The sequence below is a fragment of the Neoarius graeffei genome, chromosome 8, assembly GCF_027579695.1.
Source record: "Neoarius graeffei isolate fNeoGra1 chromosome 8, fNeoGra1.pri, whole genome shotgun sequence".
Lineage (NCBI taxonomy): Eukaryota > Metazoa > Chordata > Actinopteri > Siluriformes > Ariidae > Neoarius > Neoarius graeffei.
The window spans coordinates 94277190-94303434 of NC_083576.1; the positions used below are offsets into that span (position 1 = coordinate 94277190).

Consider the following 26245-nt stretch of genomic DNA (forward strand, 5'->3'; position numbering starts at 1 on the left):
CCATTTGTGGAAGAGAACCACACCCTCAGACACTGAAGTCCTGATTTTCATCACTGCTACGTTATACTCGGCACTGAAACGTTCAAAATTTGTTGGATGTTTATTTTGAATGGTGTCGAGAGAACAGTACCTGCATATAACGGTGATGTTTGCTTTAGCCTGCCATACTGAGCCCTTCTCCAGCTTTCACTGCATTCGATATCCTCTCCATTAAAACCAAAAGCAGGAGTCATGATGTGACATGGCAGACTGTTAACAGAATCAGACACCCACCTTATACAGTTTCGATTTAACACCAAGACTGTGATCATACAGGGACTAGATCATGTGACATGGCACCATAGAGACCCCATTCCCTTTCAGGACCTGCATTTTTTCTTTTCAAATCCTAGGTTCGGTTATTGGATGGAGTTACCTCATCTGGGAAAATTTTAAGCCATGGTTCTCCTGTAATTACAATATTCTCTCTTGCTCCTTTTGTAAAATTAGGGACCACCATCCCAATTTGCCAGTCCAAGAGCAAAGCGCCAGATCTCTATGCAGCATTTATCCTTCCCATGCCACAAGTCACATCGAGCGGCGCTGATCTCCATTTCAGTAGTCCTTGGCCTCTCACCTATTACATCACTAAAGTTACAGTAGGAGGTAGGTCCTCTGGTAACCGCAAGAGTTTGACTCCCTACACACATCTGTATTGTGGTGTGCCTTGCCAGATGGCAGTAGGTGCCATCTTTATGATGGTCTTTGGTATGACCCAACCGTGAGTAGAACTCAGTCGAGAGGCGGGCATGCTTACCTCTCAGCCAACTCGCGGTTATGCAGCATTGAAGAGGCATGTTAGCAAGTCCCCAAGCTTGACCAGTACCTTAAACATCTTCGGCTGAATCTCATCCTCTCCTAGCCTTGCCATTATGAAGGATTCTCACACAGGAGAAGTCTTTTTGAATAGTGGGACTTCAAATTTGTTGCTTACTGAAGCTTTAGCTCGACATCCCCAAACAACCTGGGAGGTTTACTCCATGAGTGATGAATCCAGCTCACCACCAAGTGGTGATCAGTTGACCCTCTCTTTCCCCGAACGTTTAAAATGCATGGTCTTTAATCTGACCTTTGGACCAAAGATCTCTGGTAACAAGTACAAACTCACTATATAGTTAAAAGTATCAGCCCAAAGAGGCCCAAACCTGTTCCAGCATGACGATGCCCGTGTGCACGAAGCCAACTCCATGAAGACATGGTGTGTTAAGGTTAGAGTAGAAGAATTTGAGTGTCCTGCACAGAGCCCTGACTGAACTTAACCCCACTGAACCTTTATGATAAAATTTGAATGCAGATTGCATGCCAGGTTTTCTCACCTGATATGAGTGCCTGACCTCACTAATGCTCTTGTAACTGAATGAACACAAATTCCCACAGCCATGTCCCAAAGTCTCGTGGAAAGCCTTCCCAGAAGAGCAGAGCTCATTATAACAGCAAAGGTTCCTCTTGGATTTGGAATGGGATGTTCAAGAAACACATCACTGTGATGGTCAGGGGTGCACATACTTCAGGGGGCTTCAGGGGTTGGTCCTGGTAGCCCTAATCCATGCAAGGCACACACCATTGCCCTTTCCTGTTTCTGTATAAGAGTGCCCCCATATAGAAAGTGAGGTCCATAAATTAATGCTTTGCAGAGTTTAGTGTGAATTAACTTATGAATGGTTATAAATTATCAGAAATTCTATCGTTGACTGCAATGTTTTGTCACCTAACGAACCTCACTAATGCTTATGGTTAAATGCAAGCAAATTCCTGCAGCTGTTTCTTTAAATCCAGTGAAAAGCCTTCCCAGAAAACCAGTTGCAGGAGTTTGGAGATATCCTCCAAGCTTCACCTCTTCTCACACGGTTTCTGGTTTGCTGAATTCTTCATACTGTCATTGATGGTAGTTTGAATTTAACTGATGTGCTTTGCCTTGCCAATAATTGTTGTATAATGTTGACTTTTATGTATATAATTTTTTTTTTTTTTAACTACAGATATGAACTACACCTTTTTGCAAGTCTTCACTTGCTCATTATGTCCACTTTCCTATACATCTGAAATTTACCTTCACAAACACATCAAGAGATGCCACTACGAGGAATACCTGAGACGCCTGAACTCAGGAGAGATTGTTGGCCTCCCAGTTAACACCTCTCAGGACCAACTCGAGAGAAACAACTACCATTGTTCTTTTTGTGGGAAGGGTTTTACTTATCAGAGTGCTCTTCAAAGACACCAGCGCTTTCACACAGGTGAGAGGCCATACAAGTGCGCGCAGTGTGGAAAGAGCTTTACTCTACCGGGTGGTCTCCAACTACACCAACGCATTCACACAGGAGAGAAACCGTATGAGTGCCCACAGTGTGGTAAGAGCTTTAGTGAGAAAGCAGCTCTTCGACGACACCAGCGCATTCACACCGGAGAGAAACCGTATCCCTGCTTACAGTGCGGGAAAAGTTTTACTGAGAAAGCAGCTCTACAAAGACACCAGCGCATTCACACTGGAGAGAAACCGTATCACTGCCTGCAGTGCGGAAAGAGTTTTAATCAACAGAGTCATCTCGAAAAGCACCAGCGCATTCACACTGGAGAGAAGCCATATCACTGTTTACAGTGCGGCAAGAGCTTTAGTCAGCTGAGTAATCTCAGAAAACACCAGCGCACTCACTCAGGACGCAAGCTGTTTTAGTGTTGGCAGTTGGGGAAGGCCCCCCCCCCCCCAGCATAACTCCAGGGAATTGGACTTTCTTACACTGAACACGCACAATTATGTTTCCGATCACATTTCATGTTTCTAAATGAAGCAGAAGGCTGGGAACAGGAGGGTCATGAATGCAGCTCAGTGAGCAGGCGCAATCAAACGTCCACCACAAATATACAGGACCGAAGTATACCACATAAAACATAACTAAACAAAGTGCATAGACATTTGTGAAATAAATAAAATGCAAATATAGATGGGTCTCTCCTTCACCCAACCAGGCATGATTTATTTAAACAAAAAATTCTGTCTTGTAATTCTCTGGTTTTGGAAATTTTTATTACAGTTTTGCTGTGCTGATCAATTCACTCTTGTCTGATTTTAACTTGATGTAATTTGAATGCTAGTACACATGGTATTACCTTCGTAAATATATCTTCATGTACTATTAAATTGTAATGTACTCCTAAGTTTAATTGAAGGTTGAGTTCTGGTTTTGGAGTGGCAGTCATTGTGATGACTCCTATGATTGTTTTAATGTGTGACCCTTCTCATTATAGAAAATTGGGGGAGGGGCCATTTTAATATCTGTTATCTAACCCATCATCAGTTTCCCTTTGTGGAGTTAAAGTCCTCCTTAAGGTGCTTCTGTCTTGGCAGGGAAATTCCTACCAAGCAGTTGCATATCTGTTACCAGGGTCTTCACCTGGAGCTGGGAATTCTCCAGGTCTTTCAAAAAAGCACAGTGCAGCTGATAAAGGCCTCGTTTCTCTACAATTCTCTTGCTCTTATTCTGTCTCTGTTTTATAACATTGATGTTATGTCATCATTTAGGATTACTCCAATTTCATGCAACTGACTTATTACAGCTGATTTAGTGGCTTTGTCTTTTCAGATTATTGTTCCATTCTGTTTTGATTAACAGAGCTAACTTGGGCCCAATAAAACTCCACAAAATGTATCATGACATGTTTGTCCACCTATTATCATTGCTCTTGTACAGAGATTGGCTTGTGTGAAGCTGTGACTCGGATACTCCATATTCCTTTGGTACCCCATCAACAAAGGTCAAGGCCCTCAATCATGGGCTTTATCCAGATCCACAAAGCAAATATAGGATTAGTGTACTCCTGTGATCCCACAGAAAGCTGTGTAAGAGTGAAGAGCTGGTCGAGAGTTCCATGGCCTGGATGGAAACCAGATTGTTCCTCCTGAATGCTAGGTTACGAGGAACTATTGGACAGAGACTTCTCTCTCCAACTCTCACATTAACTTTTCCTGGAGGAATGTGATTCCCCTGAAATTGGTACACATGCTTTAGTCCATTATGTTTAAAAAAAAAAAAATAGGGACCACCATCCCACTGTGCCAGTCTAAAGGCACTGCCCCAAATCTCCATCCAGCATCAAGGACGTGTATTAACCACGTGACTCCAACCTTGTGCTTACAACTGAGCTTTCATTTCTGCAGCCCTTCTAGTTTTCCTATGCCTCTCAGTTGAATCAGGAAAGCTCTTCATAACCATTAATCAGAAGGGCTTCAACTTGTTTGGGTTCTTTACACCGGTGCCTTGTAGGGTGTACATGCTGGCTGGCACAGACAACCTTCTGGCCACAGCTTGGTGCAAACTCCTCTATTATTAAGGCCTTGAACATGGTCTATTCAGGCACTGTCTCTAGTCACACACTGTACAAGGGGGTTGTCCATTCATATGATGTTAATTTTATGGTCATGGAATGATGCAAGATCAATAGATTGCTTAAAAGTGTTGTGACTTTAGGCAGAAAACCAGGTTACTCTGACGTTATCTGGCCACCAGTGTGTGCAGGATGACCTTAATTTGGAGGAGCATAGTGGGCTAAGACATTTGTGGCATATCACAGAATCCAGGGACACATGTCCGCCCGGGGGCATTTTGAGTTATTGACAGATTCAGAAAGTACAGTTTCTAAGCTTTCCAATGATGCCTTCCATGTGAAGATCTGACAATATTTGAAGAATGTGTGGCCTTTTGAAAGTGTATACCTCTTAAAACAGAAAAGGGAGAAAATCGCCCTCAAAGTTTTCTATCTCAGCTACTCTGGGTGTAGGGCGGGCACATAATGGTGCTCATTTGCATGACATTAAGGAAAGCCCTACCCCCTATGAGCTAGCACGATACTACTTTCATGTAAACAAAGATCACCACGTCAATTTTCCTTCCATGCAAAGTATGCCCAAAACAATTATGAAGTACAAAAATAAGTCCTAAAGTATACTTTAACGTTTTGTGGTTGAAAAATTACTCACACCGTAAGAAAGAAAGATAGCACGATGATGACACAACTAACACAACACTAGTTTCATGTAAAGTCTCAGTCACAACTGGCCGTACCATGCTCCTACGGCCGGTCTACACGCAAAAAATGCAAGAAACGCACGAGAGCGCGCATGTGATGCGCTGATTTTCGAGCCGCAGACCGGCCGCAGAGGTTCTTTGTCATGTCAAACAAACTCTACGGGCGCTTATGTTTTTTTCAGGTTGCAAGACAAACTTACAGCCAACGCGCGTCTTTCTCTGTGAACAAAAAAAAAAAACGCAGCGATTTGGGAAACGCCAAAAATCACACGGCCAAAAAATCGTACGTCCGGTTGTGACCTAGGCTTAACCAAACCACAACACTCTCCATTACATGCAAAAATAGCCACACAGCCTTAGATTAATAAACTTGCCCCATCAGAAAGAGAAACGGCGCCTTGCACACACCAATGCCTCCGATGGAATGTAATCCTAGAACGGTCCGTGTATCATCCGATCATTCAAGTATTCCATTCAATCTGGAAAACGAGGTTGCGTTTTTTTTTTGCTAGAAATGGTTATCTCCGATGTAAATACCGTGTGTCTGTTTGCTTCGCGGTGTTTCAGCTCCTCTGCGCTCTGTTTAGTAACTCATTCCATAGTGAAATCACACGCCTGTATGCAGTTAAGTAGCCATGCGCTCAGCTCGGATCATACAGCTGATTCGCGAAAAAAACAAAACAAAAGACTTAAATCATCATGTGAATGGCCCATATGGTAATTTACCCACACCCCCCAGCAGGCTACAGTCCTGACAAAAACGAGACAATTTGCAACAAAAAATGTATGCTTTTCCAACAAAACAATCTATTATCTGAAATACTGATTGCATTCTTCAAGATCTCAACTTGCACATGATGGAAAAAAACAAAAAACACAAATTTAAAAAAAAAAATGCTTCTTTTGCGATTATCTTGGATTTGTTTCGGCCGACATGTGTCCCTGGATTCGGTGAGGCGTCACATTTTTGCTTCCTTTAGAAAGAGTCTGAGTGGGGCATGGTTGGTGACCAGAGTGAAATGATGACCAGACAGATAGTACCTTAGTGTGATTACTGCTCATTTGATGGCCAAGGATTCTCTCTCCACAGTGGCATAGTTCTCAGCGGGGAGTAGCTTGCAGCTGATGTAGAGCATGGGGTGCTCTTTGCCCTCTACAACCTGTGAGAGGACAGCATCCAGGCCTGTCTCCAGGGCGTCCATATGGATGATAAAAGGAACGTCAAAGTCTGGGTTTCAGAGGACAGGGCAGTGGTGAGGGCCTTCTTCAGGGTCTGGAATGTCTGCTCAGTTTGTTTGGTCTACCTTATCCTCTCTGGCTTCCGCTTCTTGGTTAGGTCTGAGAGGGGAGAGGCTAGAGAGGAGAAGTTAGGCATGAATCTACAGTAATAAGCAGCTAGCCCCAAGAAGGGCACATACCTGGCACTTGGAGGTGGGCTGGGGGTAGTTCTGCATGGCCTTTATTTTCTTCTCTTGGGGCATCAATAGGCCCCAGCCGATGTGGTAGCCCAGGTACCATGCTTCGGGCAACCCCAGATGGCACTTCCGGAGGTTGGCCGTGAGCCCAGCCTTTTGTAGTTCCCCCAGGATAGATTTGAAATGGTTGTAAGTGGTCGGCCCAGGTGGACAAATGGAGGATGACATCATTCAGGTAGGCAGCAGCGAAGTCCAGATGGGGGTGTAGGATGATGTTCATGAGATGCTGGAATGTTGCGAGTGCCCCATGGAGGCCAAAGGGGAAGGACCTGATGCAGTGGTAAAAGTGGTCTTTGGCCGGGCCTGGGGCATCAGGGCCACCTGCCAGTAGCCCTTGGTAAGGTCGAGAGATGAGATGAAGCAGGCCCTCCCTAGCCTGTTAACCCAAGTCATATACTCTGGGCAGGGGGTAGCTGTCAAGGTCTGAGACTGCATTGAGCTTCCTGAAGTCATTACAAAGCCTCAGACTCCCATCGGGCTTGGCACTGCCACGATGGGGCTTGACCAGAGGCTGGTGGAGTCTTTGATGTTGGTGTGTGGCATTCAAGCTACTTCTTCCTCAATTGTGTGATGGCAGGCCTCTGGGACATGACTGGGGTGTTGCCAAAAAACATCCTGGGGGGAGGTGTGTTTATGTTGTGCTGGATCAGGTGGGTCTGCCCTGGTTGTGCTGCAAAGACATCCAAGAATTGGTCCGAGTTCCCCCAGTTCTTCTCGATGGTGCCCAGACAGGTCTTTTTCCCCTGATGGACCAGGATACTCCCGAGGGGTTCTGTGGACAGAAGGGCTTGTGCTGAGAATAGTGGTACAGGTTGACCCAGTGTTTTAGCAAGTTGCCATGTTAATTTGGGGTGTTTTTCACTAACCTGGCTGTTGCAGGCAGTAGTTCACTGGCTCCACATACTCAACCATGGTAAATGGACCTTGCCACTGTGCTAGGAACTTTCAGTTTGGCGGTGGGGATGAGGGAAAAGACATGATGACTGGGCTGGAATTCCTGGGGCTGGGCAGAGCGGTTATAGAGGTGGCTCTGCTCAGCCTGGGCGACGAGCATGTTTTGGTGATGGGGGCCACCTTCTTGATGCACTCCTGCATCTTCCTTACATGGTCAATGGTGAGGCAAAATGGCGAGGGCTGCTCCTTCCAGGCCTCCTTGGCCATGCCATGTCCAGGAGGCCTCAGGGCATTCTCTCAAACAAGAGCTCAAAGAGGGTGAAGATGGTTTATGTCTGAGCAGTTTCCCTGATGACGAGCAGGATATATAGGAGAAGGAGATCCCAATTCCAGCCGTTCTTATCCACCACCTACCACAGCATCCGCTTCAGGGTCTGGTTAAACCTCTCAACCAGACTGTCTGTCTAAGGGTGGTAGACAGACGTGTGGATCTGATTCACTTGCAACAGCCAACACGCATCTGACATGAGATGAATGGTGTACCTTGGTCTGTGAGTAGATCTTTCAGGATTCCTACATGGGAGAATAGCAGAACCAGTTCCTTGGCAATGTTTTTAAAGGTGGCTTTCCAAAGAAGGATGGCCATGGCGTAGCAGGTGACATAGTCCACAATGACAAGACTGTGTTTGTGACCCTGGGTCAACTTGAGAAGGGGACCACCAGATCCCTGTCCACTTTCTCAATGGGAACACTAATGATGGGCAGGAGCTGGTTTCTTTGTGGTGATGCACTGGCAGCAGGGGCAGAGCTGGCAAAAGTTCTTGACAACATTCATTCTGAGCCAGACAAACCGGTTCCTGGTCATCTCCAAGGTGCTCTGGCTCATGAGGTGGCTGCCCAGGGGGTTTGAGTGGGCCAGGTGCATGACCAGGCCCACCTTGGGGGGGGATGACCAGCAGGTCTACTGTTTGCCTTCGCCATTCTGCATGTTTGTATAGGAGGCTTTGGTGGACCAAGACCTAGAACTGGGGAAGAGGCTGCCTCACCTGTCCTGGCTACTGGTCCTTCCCTTCCACCCAGTGTACCTGTTCCCAGGAGTTTTCGAATTGCTCATCCTGTTTCTGCTCCTGCCCAAAGTTTCCTTCACATGTCACCTGCTTAAACACACACAAGAGTGGGTTAGAGGTATTGTGAGACTCTCCTTCAGCAATGCTCTCCTCCGCCTCCTCACGTTCCCCAGTCAGGCATGTGTCTTGGTGCAGTGGGGTGTGGTCCACTGGTCTCTGGGGCATTCATCGCCTTGTCCTTGTGGTGGTAGGCAGCTCTTTTGGGAACCCAGGCCCGTCTTATTCTAGGAGGAGACGTACAGGGAGGTCAGGAACCATACCAACAGTTAATTTCCACTCACCTTTCTCATCTCCAATCTTGACATGAGCAGTGGCCACCTCTTGTGCATCCCTGTGCATGCATGTGACTTTGAAGGTACCGCTGTGTCCCACATCTGCAGGCAGGATTGAAGGCTAGACCAGCATGATGGTGCTGCCTGAATCCAGAAGGGCTTCCACTGGCTGGCACTCTACCCAAACAGGGAGGTTTGGTAGATGAGGGTTGTTGGGTGAGTGTACGACACAGCCAGCAAGCCATGGTTTCCGGGCTGGGGCGAGAGCGGAGGGAGGTTGTTTGGGTGTGTTGGATATGGGCTCAATGTTGGGTGACTGTGGGTGGACAGGACATGGGGTGAAGAGAGGAGCAGGCGGTAGCTCCCAGCATTGGCCTTGCAATTTTGTCTGGTGTGGGTGGGTTTTATTTATTTATTTATATTTTTTTGGGATGTCCAGGGTTGTCAAGGCACACTCGAGGGCTCCCACCAACTCTGTGGGGCTCTTAGGTGCCCTTATTCTGACAGCTGTGCACTCTTCAGGGGGCAGTGCCTGGAGGAAGTGGTCCATGGTGACTTGCTCTATGACCTGCATTGCTAAGTGCTCCTAGGGCTGTAGCTAGTACTTGGTGGTCCTTTAATAGGGTGTCCATCTGGTTACAGGGGTTGACATCAGCCCGATACACCCAGTGGTGGAACTCCCTCCTGGCAGATGGAGAACCTGCAGCACCCCAGGATCTGCTCTTTTAGGAGCATGTAATTGACTGCTACAGCCAGGGGGAGGCTGAGGTAGACCAGTTGGACTTCTCTGTTGAGGAAGGGAGCCAGAGCCTGGGCCCATTCTTCTTCGAGCCAACCCTCACTATACGCCGTCTGCTCAAACATGTAGAGGTAGGCTTCCGCATTGTCTGAGGGATTGAGTTTGTGAAGCAGACAGAGGACCTCTTGACAGGGCTCTGGGAGGTAGCTTGGGAGAGGAGAGGCCCTGGCTTGCTGCTGCAGCAACTCCTAGGTGGTGAATTGTAGGACCTTCATGAGTTTTTGTCTCGCCTGTTGTTGCTGGACACTAGTCTCAGGAGATGCTGCAGGAAGGGTTCCATGTGGAGGGTGGGTGGGGGCGTCATGCAAATTGTCCACCAGCGTAACACTCTTGCTGCAAGATGGGGAGAGTACAGACATACAGGGGGCTGCAAAAGTAGGTATACAGTAAGGATTATATGCGAACAACAGCAGCAGGATAACTTCTACTTTCAGCAGGATCGGGTGCCACCCCACTTCGCATTCAATGTGCATGCACTACTTGACAAAGAATTTCCCAACAGGTGGATTGGACATCGGGGAGCCGTTGACTGGCCACCATGTTTGCTGGATCTCACCCCTATAGACTTCTTTTTCTGGGAATGTGTAAAAGATAGGGTTTTCGCATGCAGGCCACATCCTGTGGATGCCATGATTCAGTTCATACGGGAGGCTTGCCAGGAAATTGATGCTAAAGATCTTTGTGCCAGTGTCTCCACACATGACTAGTGGAGTGTGTGAATGCCAGGGGCAAACAGTTTGAACATTTGAGGGGTTAATATGTTTATTATTGATATGTTTGTCTAATCAATAAAATAACATTTTGTGTGAACATTTTTATTTTTCATTTTACCTACTTTTGCAGCCCCCTGTATAACAGGTCTCAGTGTACAATGTGCAAAAATCTTCAATGAATAAAGAGGGCTGGGAAGGTGCAGGAAAAGCAAAACAGTGAGGTGAGTGCGGTCTGAACAGGTGGCGGAGAGCCCAAACAGGCCCAGGGTGAGGTTGCAGGTGGGGGCTGGCTGTGCCAAAGCCTTGTGGCATTCCGGTGGTGGTGTGGGTTGCCGGCTTAGAGTCCACGGAACTCGAGCTCATTGTCGTCATCATCCTTGGCTTCTGTGAGGTTGCTTGGGCAGAAAGGGAGAATGTGTGTGAGCTTCACGCACAGAAACACTAAATAAACTCTGAGCACTGCGGTGCCTTTTTATACTCCCCTGGCTGCTCAAGGAGGCTGAATTAAGGTGCTGATTACGCTGGAGGTGATCGGCAGGCTCCACCCTATAGTCATGCTCTTTCAGGTTGTCCAAAACAATGGTGCTGAATCACCTGTTGTTTCTTCAGCATGACAGGAGCAGTTGTGTGAAGAGTGGTGTGCTGCTTTTGCAGCAGTTTCCTGAGGCCACCATTACATACACCAACGCAGAGTTTTGGATACAGGCTCTCTGTCCTGTATTAGTTATAATTAATAAGAGATAATCAGGTGTCTGTACGCGTATGTGTTGCTCAGATTAATGTGCTGTTTTTTTTAAAAATAAACATTAATGTAAATTTGATTTGAGATGTTTTAAGTGAAAACAACTGATTAGTCAGTTTGTGTCATGTTTAATAATAGACATTGTTACAGAAAAATGAAGATTTTAAACATATGAATTAATAAATGTATCCCTTATTAGTATAGCGGCTTGGCAGAAAATAATTTTATATTTATTTACTTACTAAATTATTATTATTATTATTGTTGTTGTTTTTCCCGGGTTTGATGATTATACAGAGCTCCTCTAGGGGGCGGTGTGCCGCTTCAGATCTGTCATAAACTTAGAGGAACAGAAGAAGATGAGCTGCAGTAGAGGAGGATCTTTGCTCACATCTCGCTAGTCATCGGCACATAAAATACTTCGGATCCAGTTTTAACGAATATTAGGTTTGATTGACAAAAGCTTGTGTGTTTTGTGTATTTCAGGTGATTACATTCTCCTTTCAATCCTGAGGTAACGAAAATTGAGCTGCTCGGCTAATGTTAGTTTCCGAATCTCAAATGGATGGTCACTTCCTAGTGAAGTTCGCCACCTAGGGGATGTAACAGTGACGTCTGCACACTATGTAGTGCACTCTTTATACACAGCGAGGTGTTTTGAGACGCCACAGTTTGCATTCTATAGCGGTGTTAGCGGTTTAATTGATTTAGTTCTGTGATTGTGTTTGTTCACATTTTACAAAATTAATACTGAGTAATAGTGAGTTTATTTATTTGTCATGTACACATCTGAATTAACATTTTCTAATTAAAATGTGAGTAATGTGCTGCTGTAAAACTCAAAGAAAGGGAAAAATAAATCTCAGAAAGCATTATAACTCAAAGTAAATATTCTAAGCTCTACTACAGAAAGGACACAGAATTTGTGCCTATATTTAAGTATTCAATGTTTTAATTCTATTAATTTTTATTGGTAGTTTGTTTGTTTATTAATTTAATGCATTATTTTTACATGGGCGTTTAAAAGATAAACCAGCATCAAGCGTTACACAAAACATCATCTGGTAGAAAAGATCATATCACACTTTATTTAGGTTCCTAAAAACTAGTTTCCTAACAGACCAGTCACGGTCCCTCATCATTCTGTTGATGTGAAAGAAACTTTTTTTTTTTTCCAGTGGTTCAGGACTTACAGAACCAGAACCTCTACAAACCCAGAGATGGAGGATGTAAACGCTGTTTTCATTTTCTCCCCCAGCTCAGATTTGTGAGGATGCAGACGGAGCTGTGCAGCACGTCTGACGGAAGAACCTCGAGCTCGGTGGAACACGTCGCTCCTGTGGTCCAGAGGAACAGAGAATTCTGGAGGAAAACTCCGAAAGAGGAAGAAACTGATGACGACGATGATGATGATGATGATGACTTCTGTAAGAGAGTCACATACTTTTGAGACTCGTCTACAGATATAACAACACTTTAACTGTTTTAATTTGTGAAAATAAAAACAGTTTGAGGTTTTTTTTTTCTTTTTTGCTTAAACTTTATGAACCCTTAGATGGCGGGACATCGAGCTCGGTAGAAGACGTCTCTCCTGAGGACCAAATGGAACAGAACGAAGGATTCCCGATCGTTCTGAAAGAAAAGCCAAAACATGACGACTATCTCTGTAAGACACCAGAACACAGAATTCAGTATAAATTACACTTTTGCAATTTTACTGAACAAAGATTAATTTATGACTGGAAAACTAGATGCCATATTTGCCTTTTTTTGTTTATTTTTTTTCACTTAACGATAATTATTTAGTTAGAACATTTATTAGACTCATAGTTGCTTTATAAGTAAATTATACAAAGCTAAGAGGAGAAAGTGGTGATGCATGAAGTCCTTTATTATCTAAAAGCAAGTGATGACATGGAGGTGATCTGAGATGGCTAGAAATAAAAATTTTTTTTTTTTAAATTTAAACAAAATCTTGTTCAAAAGAACCCATTTTTTTCACACACCTTTTCTCGTTTCAGATTGTGAGGATTGCAGATCTTTCTTCATCAACAAGTGTGAGGTTCACGGTCCGGCTCTCTTCATCCCTGATGTTCCAGTTCCATTGGGGGTCACTGACCGAGCCAGACAAACCCTTCCTCTGGGTCTTGAGATTCGGAAGTCTGGTATTCCCAATGCAGGCCTGGGAGTGTTTAACAACAGCGGCGTGATTCCAGTTGGTGCTCACTTCGGGCCCTACCAGGGAGACACGGTAGAGCGAGAGGAAGCCATGAACAGTGCCTACTCCTGGGTGGTGAGTTCGCTTCTTCAGGAATCCCATGGTTCTTAAGATGGTTTCATCGACTCGTGTCTTGTGCTAAAACTTTGATTCTTACATCATGAGCAAAGAGAACCAGAGTTATTTTTGTGAATTCGGATTAATTGAACTGATTTAATTTCACAAACACAGGATTGTAATGAAGCGGCGAACAGACAGTGGGTTTAAACAGAAATGTCCGGCGTCAGTCTGTCTCTGCTTCATTACCCCAGTGAGTGCATTAAAAGCGGCACAAGTATATTGTTCTAAATGCCACTGGTAAAACAATAACTCGCCATTATCTGGGGCAGCAGACTAATTTTGTTTTTAGAAACATCACACTTATAAATGCTTCCTAGTTTTGAGTGCCATTACATCGATGGTGTTAATGGATAAAATATTTGATGTATAATTACATTTTTTTTGCAGATATATGAAAGCAGGCAGCATGAAAAATATATAGATGCCACATCAGAGGTGCAGTCTAACTGGATGAGGTCAGACATGTTGTCGCGTCTTTGTTTAGAAAAATAGATTTGACTTTTTTTTTTTTAACCATTGCTTTGTCTCTTTGCTTTTTATTTCTTTCCCTCGTTCTCTCAGGTATGTGAATTGCGCTCGTAATGATGAAGAGCAGAATCTGGTGGCGTTTCAGTACCGAGGTGGGATTCTGTACCGCTGCTGTCGACCCATCGAGCCAGGACAGGAGCTCTCGGTGTGGTATGAGGAGGAGTATGCCAGATATGCCGGCATCACTTTTGACTACCTCTGGAACAAAAAATGCTCTGCAAATAGTTATGTCTATGAATTATTATTATTATTATTATTATTATTATTTTAGTCTTGAAACTAATTTTTGGATGAAATGTGTTATATTCAGGTCAGTGTTTGTACTTTTTCTAATCCACTAATCATCTTCCAAAAAGTAGTAATAAAAACAACTTATTTTGGAGTGTGAAAACAAGGAGGTGATGAATAATTTACTGCAAGCTTTCCCCCAAAACAGGAATTGAGAAACATTGAACTTGAATTGATATTTGATTCAGCACAGCCCACAGATGTTGGTTGCCAGGTTTGACTCCTGGCTCAGAGTTGAATCTGTCCCAAGCCCTCTGTCTAAAGAAACGATTCAAGAATCCCCCCTCCCCTCCAGAATCAGACATTTGAAATAAATTATTCAGGAGCTGAGGCCCTGTATCCATCATGGTATCCTTCTGTCTTGGGAGACAATGGTGTACCACATCAGTTTTGCTCATGGTGGAACACCTTCTAGAGTGACTAACGAGGCCCACTCAAGTTACAGCCTCTTGCTTGGTTGCCACAGGTGAAGGATGAGGAACGCTGAACAGAAGCTGTCCTCTCCTTCCTTCTGACCCTCTTGGTGTCCAGCTCTTCATTTTTGGTGTTCTCTGATGCCTGAACCCCCTTCTGCACTGCTGGCCTCCATGTGTCCCAGTCATCAGCAGTGCTCTCCTAGGAGCCAATGTTGATGCCAACCTGCTTCAGGTCCCTCTTGCAGACATCCTTGACCTGAAGGTTTGGTCCCTTGGTGAGCTCGCCATATAGATACAGCTTGGGATATGGCTGAGGTCCATGCACCTCACGTGGCCAGCCATCTGAACTGCCTCTGGCTGAGAATGGAGTACTACATGTTGAGGATATGCTGAGCTCTTCTCCGTCCTCTTGCGGAAGGCGGTCGCATTCTCTGTCTCTCCCTTCCCTTATCTTTCCTGCTTCTGCTGTCTCGTCTGTCTAGTGTCTATACTTTTGAAAGACTCTCTCCACACTGCTCTCCAAACTAAAGACCATGGAATTGATAAACTGGTCTCTTCATGCAGTTGACGCAATCTTCTCGACGAGAAGCCTGGGTTCGGGGGAACCAGCCTGTCCTGCCGGAACGTTCGCAGCTGGCTACACGATGGATGCGTGGGAGCGGTGGCGGGTCGTATGCCTGGCGGTTCTTTCTGTGGAGGACATTGAAGACATCTACCTCTTCAGAACCATGATTACAGGACTTTTGCTGATTGGATTAGGCATTGCTCTGGTTTATCGAGGAAATCAGAAAACGATGACAGCTGTTCAAAGCCCCATAAAGCTGCCCGACATGATTGAAGTGGTGGGCAGAGCTGTCGGCACTCAGACTGTGGCTATTCAGAACTTGAACCGCAACATGGATAACATCATGGAGAAGCTTTTGGCTTTGCAGAGGAAAATGGATTCGAGAGACCAGTATGGACAATCAGAGTAGTCGTGTAAAGGAATGCGTCTGCTCGACCCAAGACCAAACAAATCCAATCTTATCTGCTTTCGGCTCCCTCAGACAGCACTGGCCTTGGCCAAGGCCGTTGCTGGGGAAACAATTCCCCCTGGAGGTCACTGCTGTTAGACTCTCTCGAATTCCCACCCCCCCTTCCCGCGGTCGCTGCTTCACCCCCAGTGTGACAAGTGGGTGCGTGACCAGCGCCATCGTGGCTGTAGGAGCGGACGGCTGCTTGCTTGTGCTGGGTTACCTCTACCTCCTCCCTCAAGTCCCGAGTTTTCATGTTGTAAAGTGTACTTGTTATTTTGTGCTTATGTGCTGAGGTTTTTTTTAATGTTCCCACACTGTACTCCTCACAGGAGCATAGTGTGGGGGTTGCTTTTTTTTTCTCCTCCCCTCTCCTCATGTTACTCTGTATTTTTTCTTTTCATCCTTGTCTTCCTGTCCTGTTACTCCCCCTCTGTCGATTGTGTGTATGTAAGGACAGGTTGATGGTCAATTTCACTGGTACTTGTGACCTAGTGATAATAAAGGGTTCATTCATTAATTCATACCTACAGTCCATTGTTCCACACTGTCTTGTTCAGTCTGGCCATAACAACTGCAACCTTTACTATCCTATTGATGATATTGGCATTCAAAGTCACATTACTGTAAACGGTGGACCCGAGGGTGGTGAAGCTATCCACCTCTTCGAGGGTGTAGTCATTGATGGGGATGGATGGGACAGAGTTGGTGTCTTGGGCAATGACCTTTGTCTTCAAGATGATGGTGAGCCCGAACTCCTTTGCGGGCCTGTGACAGGTGGTCACGTGTTTTTGAAGTGTTGCAGTTGGGTTTTTGTGTGAGACACCAGGGCAACATCGTCAGCAAACAGCAGCGCATGTATAAGTACTGTGCTAACTTTGGTCTTGGAATCAAGATTAGCGATATCAAACAGCTTGCCATCAGCTCTGGTGTATAGATAGACACCCTTGGTGCAGTCTCCAAATACGTACTTCAGGAGCATGGAGAAAATGCTGAAAAATGTTGGGACCAGTATGCATCTCTGGTTCACCCTGGTGTTCAGTGGATAGGCTTCTGATAATACACTATTGAGTGCATGTCCTCATGGAAAGAGATGACCATATCCAGTAGCTTGGGAAAGAAGGCGATCTTTGTAGCAGTTTGAAGAGTCCACTTGTGCTAACTTGGTCGAAGGCCCTGATAAAGTCAGTAAATGTTAGGCAGAGTGGCTTCTGCTGTTCACAGCACTTCTTCTGCAATTGGCATAGTGAGATCATGTCCACTGTGGATTGCCCAGCTCTAAAACTAGCATCGTTGGCTTGTTGGATGTTATTATGTCCTGGACATATTGTCCTTACATTCCAGCTTGTTGTTTGAAGAGCTGGGGTTTTTGATGTCTTTTGTTTGCCTGACATAGGATATTGACTTGTTTGTTGAGGAAATCTCTAAGCTTCACACATTCAATAGAGCAGGCAGGCAGTGATGGGACAACACCTTACTGACTGGGGACTGCCCAGTTTGAGGTGGGTGGTAGCTGTCCAGTGAGTTGAGATGAGATCTCTTCCATCCACAAATTAAGCTCCATGAAGACATGGTCTGTTACGTTTGGAGTGTAAGAACTCCAGTGTCCTGCACAGAGACTTCAACCCCACTGAACACCTTTGGGATGAACTGGAATGCTGACTGCACCCCAAGCATCTTCACCCAACATGAGTGCCTGATCTCACTAATGCTCGTGGTGCTGCATTAACACACTTCATAGTGAAGCTCCAAAATCTAGTGAAAAGCTTTTCTAGAAGAATGGAGCTTATTATAACAGCAAAGGGGGAATAAATACAAACTGATATTTTTAAAAAGTATATACGTTTGTGATTGGTCAGGTGTCCACAAACTTTTGGCCATATAGAAACTATGGTTCTTCTGTTGGCCCCCAGCTTTAACAGGGCTTGCTCTGAACCAAGCTGTTTGTTCTCTTTTGGACAGAGGTCTGATTGTAGCTAGGGGTGTGCAAAAATATCGATACGGCGATATATCGCGATACTTTGTCTTCTGATTCAATATCGATACTCAAAATTTGAATATCGATATTTTTTCAAATAATAAATCATGTTTCAGACGGGTTGTAAATCCAGTACGACTTCCGCACCTCCGCTCCGCGAGGTGTCGCTGTGCCGCTCCCTCACTGCAAGGCACTCTTCGTCTTCTCTTTTTTTCCACGGCGGTTGCAGTGAGGAAAAAAAACAAGCAAGTATGGCTGTTAACGTAAACCTAGAGACACTGCCGAACTTTAAGGCAGATGTTTGGAGGCACTTTGGATTCCAAAGGAAAGGAGGAAAAAAAAAAACAGTGAGCCGGTGTTCTGTAAAGTTATCCTACCAAGCCTACTGCGCATGCGCGAAATCCAGGAGGGTAGGAAATTTCAACAGTAGTTTTGTCCTACCGATCAGCTGGGGTGATAGAAAATCGGTGAGTATTTCATGCATTTGCCGATTTTTATGTTTTGTGCGTATTGGTCGAGTCTTTGGCCGAGTCAAATAATTTGTAATGCCTTGTTTTGAATAATAAACCGGTCTGTATGAGAACTTGCTAATCCATGTGTTCTGCGCATGCGCAGTAGGAGACTAAGCTGCACACTGCACTTTTCAATGTTTCAGACAATGTGTTGTTCCTGCAAAATAAGCGCAAGTTAAATGTTCTCCGGTATATGTTCTCAAGTTTACAAAGAACAAATTGATATTAGTGTTAGCACTGAAATGTATGTGCAGTCTGCAGTGCAAGTTTTAAGTTTTCATAAAACAATTTGATTCTGCTTGTTAAGCAGCACTGATGTGTCCATGCTTACAGAAAAGTTGAGAATACTAGCACAGAAATGGGAATTTTCTGTATGTTGTAGTGAAGCAACTCTTGGTTTTGCCAGCAGTGGAATAGAGACAAATATATGTCTGGCAAGAGTGTGTAGTTATGTATGTGAAATGTAATTTTACAGTGGTCAATAAATTCTGATTTTCTTCAGTGACACAGATATCGTGATGTGGTTGAAATTTCTTGCAATATATCGATTATTGCAGAATCGCTGTACCGTGATATTATCGTTATCGTGGGCAAAATATCGCCATAGTATCGTATCGTGAGATATCTGGTGATACCCAGCCCTAATTGTAGCCCTTGGTCTCACATTAAACTCTGAGGGCAATAGTTAATTGTAATGAAGTTAGATTTACTTAGAATTAAGAGCGTTTCTGAAGTAGGTTTCCAGCCTGAATCTGGACCCCAAACACCATGGACTTCACTGTCTCAGTTAAAGCAGTCCATGCTTTTGAGGGCTTGAGGTCAGTCAAAACACATCAACCAACTGGAGTTGGTTGCACACCATCTGACCCGAAGCCTCTTCTTTCCAATTAAGGCACACTATTGAGATGGTGCACATTTCCAGTAGAGTGGTGTCTCCACCCAGTAATGATGGTCCAGATCTGTGAGAAGTTTACAGTGGTGGACCTCATCACCAGTGCCAGGTGTTTGCAGGTCTTCTTGGCAGATCTAAACAGCCTACTTGTCTTCGCTCACAATCGGCTGCAGTACTTGTTATAAGTTTACCACTTCTTCCACTGATTCTTCTCACTTTGTAAAGGATTCAGAAACTAGGGCTTAGCGTGCTCTGCATGGCCTCAATATGGCTAACAAGACCATGTTCCCTACTGCTGTTTTTACTAGTTGTTGGAACACCCTGGCAGTTCCTCCCCAGGCTTCCCAGGCAGGCACCCTCAGCCAGTGTCTTTTGGCTTTTATTCCTCTGACTAAACTTTACACTTAGCAGACATGATCAAACTTGGACCAAGTTATAATCACACCATTAGGTAACTAGTTATTTAACTAGCTAGCACCAATAACTTCACAGCTTTGCTGAACAAAAGCACAACCCCACCCTAGACCCCTCTGTCATCCAGAACTACTACTACAACTTTCAGCTGCTCTCGTATGTTTGGGCTTGCCACAGTAGATCTGTTCCACATATTTGATTTGGTATAGGTTTTACACTGCATGCCCTTCTTGTCGCAACCCTCCCCAATCTATCTGGGCTTGGGACCGGCACTAACCCCAGTGTACGATATGGCTGGATATTTTACCTAATCTGCATGTCTTTTAACTGTGTGGGGGGGGAAACCGGCGCACCCAGAGGAAACTCATGCAAACTCCACACTGTTGGCCGTGAGGTTCGAACCCAAAACCTTCTTGCTGTGAGGTGACTGTGCTAACCTTCACGCTACTGTGCTGCCTCGATCGTCCAGAACTACCTCCCAGTTTCTCTTGTTCCTTTCCAATCAAAGATGCTTGAACGTGCTGTTGCTAACCAACTCTTCTCTCACGGAACAACTTCCTGGATCCTCACCAGTCCGGCTTCTGAGCTGGACACTCAACCGAGACTATGCTTCTCTACATCAGTGAGACACTTCATGCAGCATGTGTCACCTCCCTCTCCTCTGTCCTTATTCTCCTTGACCTTTCTGCTGCATTTGGTACAGTTGATCATCTTCCTGTCATCCCTATCAGTTCTGGGGATCTGCAGGACAGCCATAGACTGGTTCAAGTCCTACCTTTCTGGTTGCTTCTTCCAGGTTACCTGGTCTGGTACTGTATCAGCACTATACCCACTTGCCATTGATGTTGCTCAAGGTTCAGTCCTTAGTCCGCTTCTCTTCTCCCTGTACACTCAGTCTCTTGGCCCGATTATCTCTGCACATGGTCTATCCTACCACTGCTATGCTGATGACACCCAAATGTTTCTCTCTTTTTTTTTTTTCCTCCTTCTGACACACAGATCTCTGCTCACATCTCTGCCTGTTTGCACAATATCCAGAGCTGGATGGACAACAATCACCTGCAGCTCAACCCAGGCAAGGCAGAGGTGACCTACATTCATGCTCCATCCTCTCCACCCCTGGACATCGTCATCTACCTGGGGGACGTCTCTAGGTCACCTTTGCAAAGAACCTAGGGGTTGTGTTTGACACACTTCTCATCAGCGACCATTTTTGCAGTGACCCAACATCTAAAGGATCTGCACTTTCCTCACCACTCACTCTACCCAGCTCCTGGTCCAAGCACTGATCTTCTCCTGCTTGGACTACTGCAACTCTCTCCTTACTGGCCCTCCAGCATCTGTTGTCAGAACACTGCAGCTTGCCGGATCTACAACCTCCTTCATTCTTCCCTTGTCACCCCTCTGCTCGCTGAGCTGCACTGGCTACCTATTGCAGCTCACATCGAATTTAAGACATTGGTGCTAGCTTAGCAGGCTGTCAAGGGGTTAGGGCCAGCATACCTCCAGAGTCTGATCTGCCCCTATGCTCTGCTACTACTGGTCACCTGGCCCCTCCTCCTCTCTGCTCCTGCCCACTCAAGACTGCTGTCTGTCCTGGTTCCCCATTGGTGGAATGACCTTCCCACTGTGGTCAGAACTGCTGACTCCCTGACCACCTTCAAGCACAGACTGAAGACTCACCTCTTCAGGCTGCACCTCTCTCCTGCTTCCCTGCTCACTGTGTAACTGTGTATCGGTCTAGACCAACCCAGGCTGATGTCTAGCCTGGGCTTAGCAGTTGGAGTTGTTTTTTCTTTGTCAGTTCATTTGTATGGTTGGTTTGCTTTCTTGATTGTTGAGTATTGGTACTTCAACAGAATATTACACCAAGTACAACCCCAATTCCAAAAAAGTTGGGACACTTTTTGTAAACTGTAAATAAAAACAATGTGATAATTTGCACATCATGGAAACCCTATCTTTCATTGAAAATAGTACAAAGACAACATATCAAATGTTGAAACAAATAATATATTTTTCAAAAAACAATACAATTTATGCTCATTTTGAATTTGATGTCAGCAGCACATTTCAGAAAAGTTGGGACGGGCATGTTTACCACTGTGTTGCATCACCTCTGCTTTTAACAGACACTCTGTAAATGTTTGGGAACTGAGGAGACCAATTGCTGTAGTTTTGAAAGAGAAATGTTGTCCCATTCTTGTCTGATATACAATTTCAGTCACTCAACAGTTTGAGGACTCCTTTGCCATATTTTTTGCTTTGTAATGCACCAGATGTTTTAAATGGGAGACAGGTCTGGGCTGCAACAGGCCAGTTTAGCACCTGGACTCTTATTAAAACTGCATGGCTCTAGAGTATGTGCAGAAAGTGGTTTGGCGTTGTCTTGCTGAAAGATGGAAGACCTTCCCTGAAAAAGATTTTGTCTGGATGGCAGCATATTGCTCTGAAACGTGTTTATATCATTCAGCATTCAAAACTTCTTGTATATGACTTTTGCATTTATGTCACTCTGGATAAGAGCATCTGTTAAATGCCTGGAATGTGATGTAATGCAGCTGCTAATTTCATGCAACACAACTGTACAAGAACATGCTTTACTACAGTATTTTGAGTAATGCTCTTTATTCAGTTATAAAAAAAAATGTTAAGTATGTATTACTTAAATTAGTATCCTCTTTAGACTGCTTAGACAATCTTTTGGACTGGTTCTGTTATACATTTCTTCATTTTGTTGCATTTTTAACTCAGGTTTTTTTTTTCTTTACCCCAGACATGAACAACACCTTGACACAAGTTTTCACCTGTTCCTTGTGTCCAATTTCCTACACAGTTCAAATTTATCTCCATAAACACATCAAGAGATGCCACAATGAAGAATATGTGAAACTGTTCAAATCCGGAATGATTGGTACCCTTCCTGCTGACACCGCTCCCAAACGATTCCAGAGGAAAAATTACCACTGCACCTACTGTGGAAAGGGTTTCACTTACCAGAGTAGCCTCCAACACCATCAGCACCTTCACACAGGTGAGCGGCTGTATCAGTGCTCACAGTGTGGGAAGAGTTTTACTCTGCAGAGTAGTCTCCAACTACACCGGCGCGTTCACACAGGACAGAAACCATACGAATGCTCAAGGTGTCTAGAAAGTTTTAATAATCAGATTGATCTCCAAGCGCATAAGCGTATTCATAGAGGAGACAGGCCGTATGAGTGCTCATACTGTGGGAAGAGTTTTAATGAGAGAGGAGCGCTTCAAAGACACCAGCACATTCATACCGGAGAGAAGCCGTATCACTGCTCAGAATGTGGAAGGAATTTTACTCAACAGTGCAATCTCCAAAAACACCAGCGCATTCACACGGGAGAGAAACCCTATCACTGCTCACAGTGTGGGAAGAATTTTAGTGACCGGTGTAATCTCCAAATACACCAGCGTATTCACACGGGAGAGAAACCGTATCACTGCTTGCAGTGTGGGAAGAGTTTTAATCAGCAGAGTAATCTCCAAAAGCATCAGCACATTCACACGGGAGAGAAACCCTATCACTGCTCAGACTGTGGAAAGCGCTTTACTCAGCAGAGTAATCTCCAAAAACACCAGCGCATTCACACGGGAGAGAAGCCGTATTACTGCGCGCAGTGTGGAAAAAGTTTTAATCAACAGAGTAATCTCCAAAAACACCAGCGTGTTCACTCAGGAGAAAAACCGTATCGCTGCTCAGAGTGTGGAAAGAGTTTTAGTGACCGGTGTAATCTCCAAACACACCAGCGCACAACCCACAGATAACGTGATAATTCTTTCTGAACAGTTTTTTTTCCTTGCATGTTTTTCTGAAGCCCTGCAACTGACTTGTCACATCTTGTGAAATATACAGTTAAAATCTCACAATTTAGCAACTGCTGATTGGTAGTAGCATTAATGACGACATTCTGTCATTGTTTTATAAAATTCCCATCTCTTTTTTTTTTCTATGATCTCATTCCCTCTGTTCAATGGCTTCAGCCCCGCCATCTCTCGAAGGATTGCAGCTCCTTTGTGCATTGTACATCTCAGCAGGTTAGTCACTCTGTGATCACAGCCCCTTGGTGTATAATAAGGATTACGGCTTCATGGTCTCCAGAAGATTGCAGCCCCTCGGTCACTCTAGGACTGCAGCCTTTTAGGTCTGAGGATAACAGCTCCTTGGTTACTTAAGGATTGGGTCCCCTTAGTCACTTTATCACAGTGCTTCAGTAACTCTAGGATCATAGCCCCTCACTCACTCTAGGACTGCAGCAATTCAGTCTGTCAAGGATTGTGGCCCCTCATTCACTGGTCTTGACTGTGTGTTAAAGATAGCTTAATATATTTATTACTCAGTTTTTTGTTTTGAACCACTGTAAGTAGGATGGTACATACTTGCTAAAATGTGTAATAGTTTGTTTTTGAATAAACAAGTTTCCGTACTTTATGCTTTATTTCCTGTTTCTTCACTTTATTTTAGAATTGTGCATTAGGGATGTTAAATATCAAAGTTGCATTCAAATTTCAGGATCTTAAAACATTTAGTATTCAAACACATTTGATACATTAAGATAAAGGGAGCTGATGCCAATGATTGCTTGAATTCTTGGTACTAACACTTCAGCACACTTCTAGGCCAACCTGAACAACACCCTGTAGACCTGAGTGAGCCTTTCTATAACAAAGTATCTGATCAATTACCTATTGATACAAATCCATTCACCATTGCTGAGCTTCAAACTTGCCTCAGAAAGTTCAGCAACTCAAAAGCACCTAGTCCTGACTATATTCCTGCAGTAAGATGGAAAAACCATGTTTTCCAAGAGCAATTTATTGAATTCTGGAATGAAACAAGGGCAACAAACCAGCAGCTTTCGCCCAGTCATATATCAACTCTATACCTAAGAAAGGTGATCTGCGTTTGCCCGAAAACTACAGAGGATTTACTCTGTCTCCAATTGCATCAAAGGTCCACAACTCTCTTATTCTCAATTGAATGACTCCACACATTGAGCCACTCCTTCAAAGAAACCAAAATGGTTTCCGCAAAAGATCTACACTACCACAGATCCTTGCTCTCAGACAAATAATTGAAGAACTCATCATCTCTAGCCATTTTATCCTGTTCTACACAGGGTCACAGGCGAGCTGGATCCTATCCCAGCTGACTACGGGCGAAAGGCAGGGTACACCCTGGACAAGTCACCAGGTCATCACAGGGCTGACACATAGACACAGACAACCATTCACACTCACATTCACACCTACGGTCAATTTAGAGTCACCAGTTAACCTAACCTGCATGTCTTTGGACTGTGGGGGAAACCGGAGCACCCGGAGGAAACCCACGCGGACACGGGGAGAACATGCAAACTCCACACAGAAAGGCCCTCGCTGGCAACGGGGCTCAAACCCAGACCTTCTTGCTGTGAGGCGACAGCGCTAACCACTACACCAATGTGCTGCCCTAATTGAAGAACTGAAAGTCTCAAAAAAGAATGCATCACTCATTTGTAGACTAATCAAAAGCATTTAAGAGTCTGAACAGGAAAGTGATCCCCCACATCCTACTCAGTTATGGAGTGTCAAAGGAGATAGTCAAGGTGATTGCGGTTATGTACCATAATCCATCATGCTTTGTACAGACTCATGAGGGTCCAACAAATAATAATAATAATAAGTTCAATTTATATGGCGCCTTTCACAAATTCAAGGACGCTTTACAAAAGAGTTACTACCAAAAAAAAAAAAAAAATTAGGAAGAATAGTGTGAGGTAAAGAGAAAAGTTTTCAAGTTGGCTTTGAAGGAAGAGAGTGTGGAACAGTCACGAAGCGATTGTGGCAACGAATTCCAAAGTTTAGGAGCAGCAACACTAAATGATCTGCCACCCATAGATGCCAATTTAAAACGAGGAACAGTCAGAAGTCCACAAACAGAAGATCTGAGGGAGCGGGAGGGACAGTACAAATGAATTAGCTCACAGAGATAGGAAGGAGCGAAACCATGAAGAGTTTTATAGGTTAACAGCAAGATTTTGTATTTGATCCGGGAGATAACTGGCAACCAATGCAGTTGCTGTAAAACAGGAGTGATGTGAGCAGTGCGCTTGGTGAGTGTGAGGATTCTTGCTGCTGAGTTTTGAATGTACTGCAGGTGATTGAGCAATATGGCAGGGAGACCATAAAAGAGAGAATTGCAATAGTCAAGACGAGAAAAAATAAATGCATTGACCAACATATTGGCATCAGTTTCCAAAAGAAAAGGGCGGAGATGAGCAATATTGCGGAGGTGAAAGAAAGCATTCTTAGTAATTAGTTTAAGATGGGGTTCAAACGTAAGGGTGGAGTCAAAGATAACTCCAAGGTTTTTTATAACTTGGGAAGGATGAATAGACACACCATCAACATCAATAGTAAAACTGGAGAAATTCTGAACCTGGGCGGCACGGTGGTGTAGTGGTTAGCGCTGTCGCCTCACAGCAAGAAGGTCCTGGGTTCGAGCCCCGGGGCCGGCGAGGGCCTTTCTGTGTGGAGTTTGCATGTTCTCCCCGTGTCCGCGTGGGTTTCCTCCGGGTGCTCCGGTTTCCCCCACAGTCCAAAGACATGCAGGTTAGGTTAACTGGTGACTCTAAATTGACCGTAGATGTGAATGTGAGTGTGAATGGTTGTCTGTGTCTATGTGTCAGTCCTGTGATGACCTGGCGACTTGTCCAGGGTGTACCCCGCCTTTCGCCCGTAGTCAGCTGGGATAGGCTCCAGCTTGCCTGCG

General features: G+C 44.7%; 2 protein-coding genes across 2 annotated transcripts in view; both read left to right on the forward strand.

Annotated features, from left to right (window-relative positions):
• The window catches only part of LOC132889967 (zinc finger protein 658B-like), a 45337-nt gene extending 21407 nt beyond the window's left edge, over positions 1-23930 (forward strand). The window contains exons 13-14 of the mRNA XM_060926769.1: positions 2019-2699; positions 22754-23930. Coding sequence (XP_060782752.1) covers positions 2019-2699; positions 22754-23259 — 1187 coding nt within the window. The 3' untranslated portion in view covers positions 23260-23930. The remainder of the gene's footprint in view (positions 1-2018; positions 2700-22753) is intronic.
• On the forward strand, positions 11439-22231 carry LOC132891070 (histone-lysine N-methyltransferase PRDM7-like). Its single transcript, XM_060928547.1, has 7 exons — positions 11439-11571; positions 12344-12512; positions 12641-12751; positions 13107-13378; positions 13811-13878; positions 13985-14175; positions 20464-22231. Exons 2-7 carry the CDS (start codon positions 12359-12361, stop codon positions 20616-20618), a joined length of 951 nt encoding a protein of 316 aa, XP_060784530.1. The 5' UTR covers positions 11439-11571; positions 12344-12358; the 3' UTR covers positions 20619-22231.
• Positions 23931-26245: the final 2315 nt, after the last annotated feature.

Bases quoted from the DNA above. Each gene is read 5' to 3' on its own strand.
- LOC132891070 (XM_060928547.1), top strand. From the start codon at position 12,359: ATGCAGACGGAGCTGTGCAGCACGTCTGACGGAAGAACCTCGAGCTCG. The intron at 12,752-13,106 runs GTAAGACACCAG...TTCTCGTTTCAG, and splicing joins AAAACATGACGACTATCTCT to ATTGTGAGGATTGCAGATCT. The intron at 13,879-13,984 runs GTCAGACATGTT...TCGTTCTCTCAG, and splicing joins GTGCAGTCTAACTGGATGAG to GTATGTGAATTGCGCTCGTA.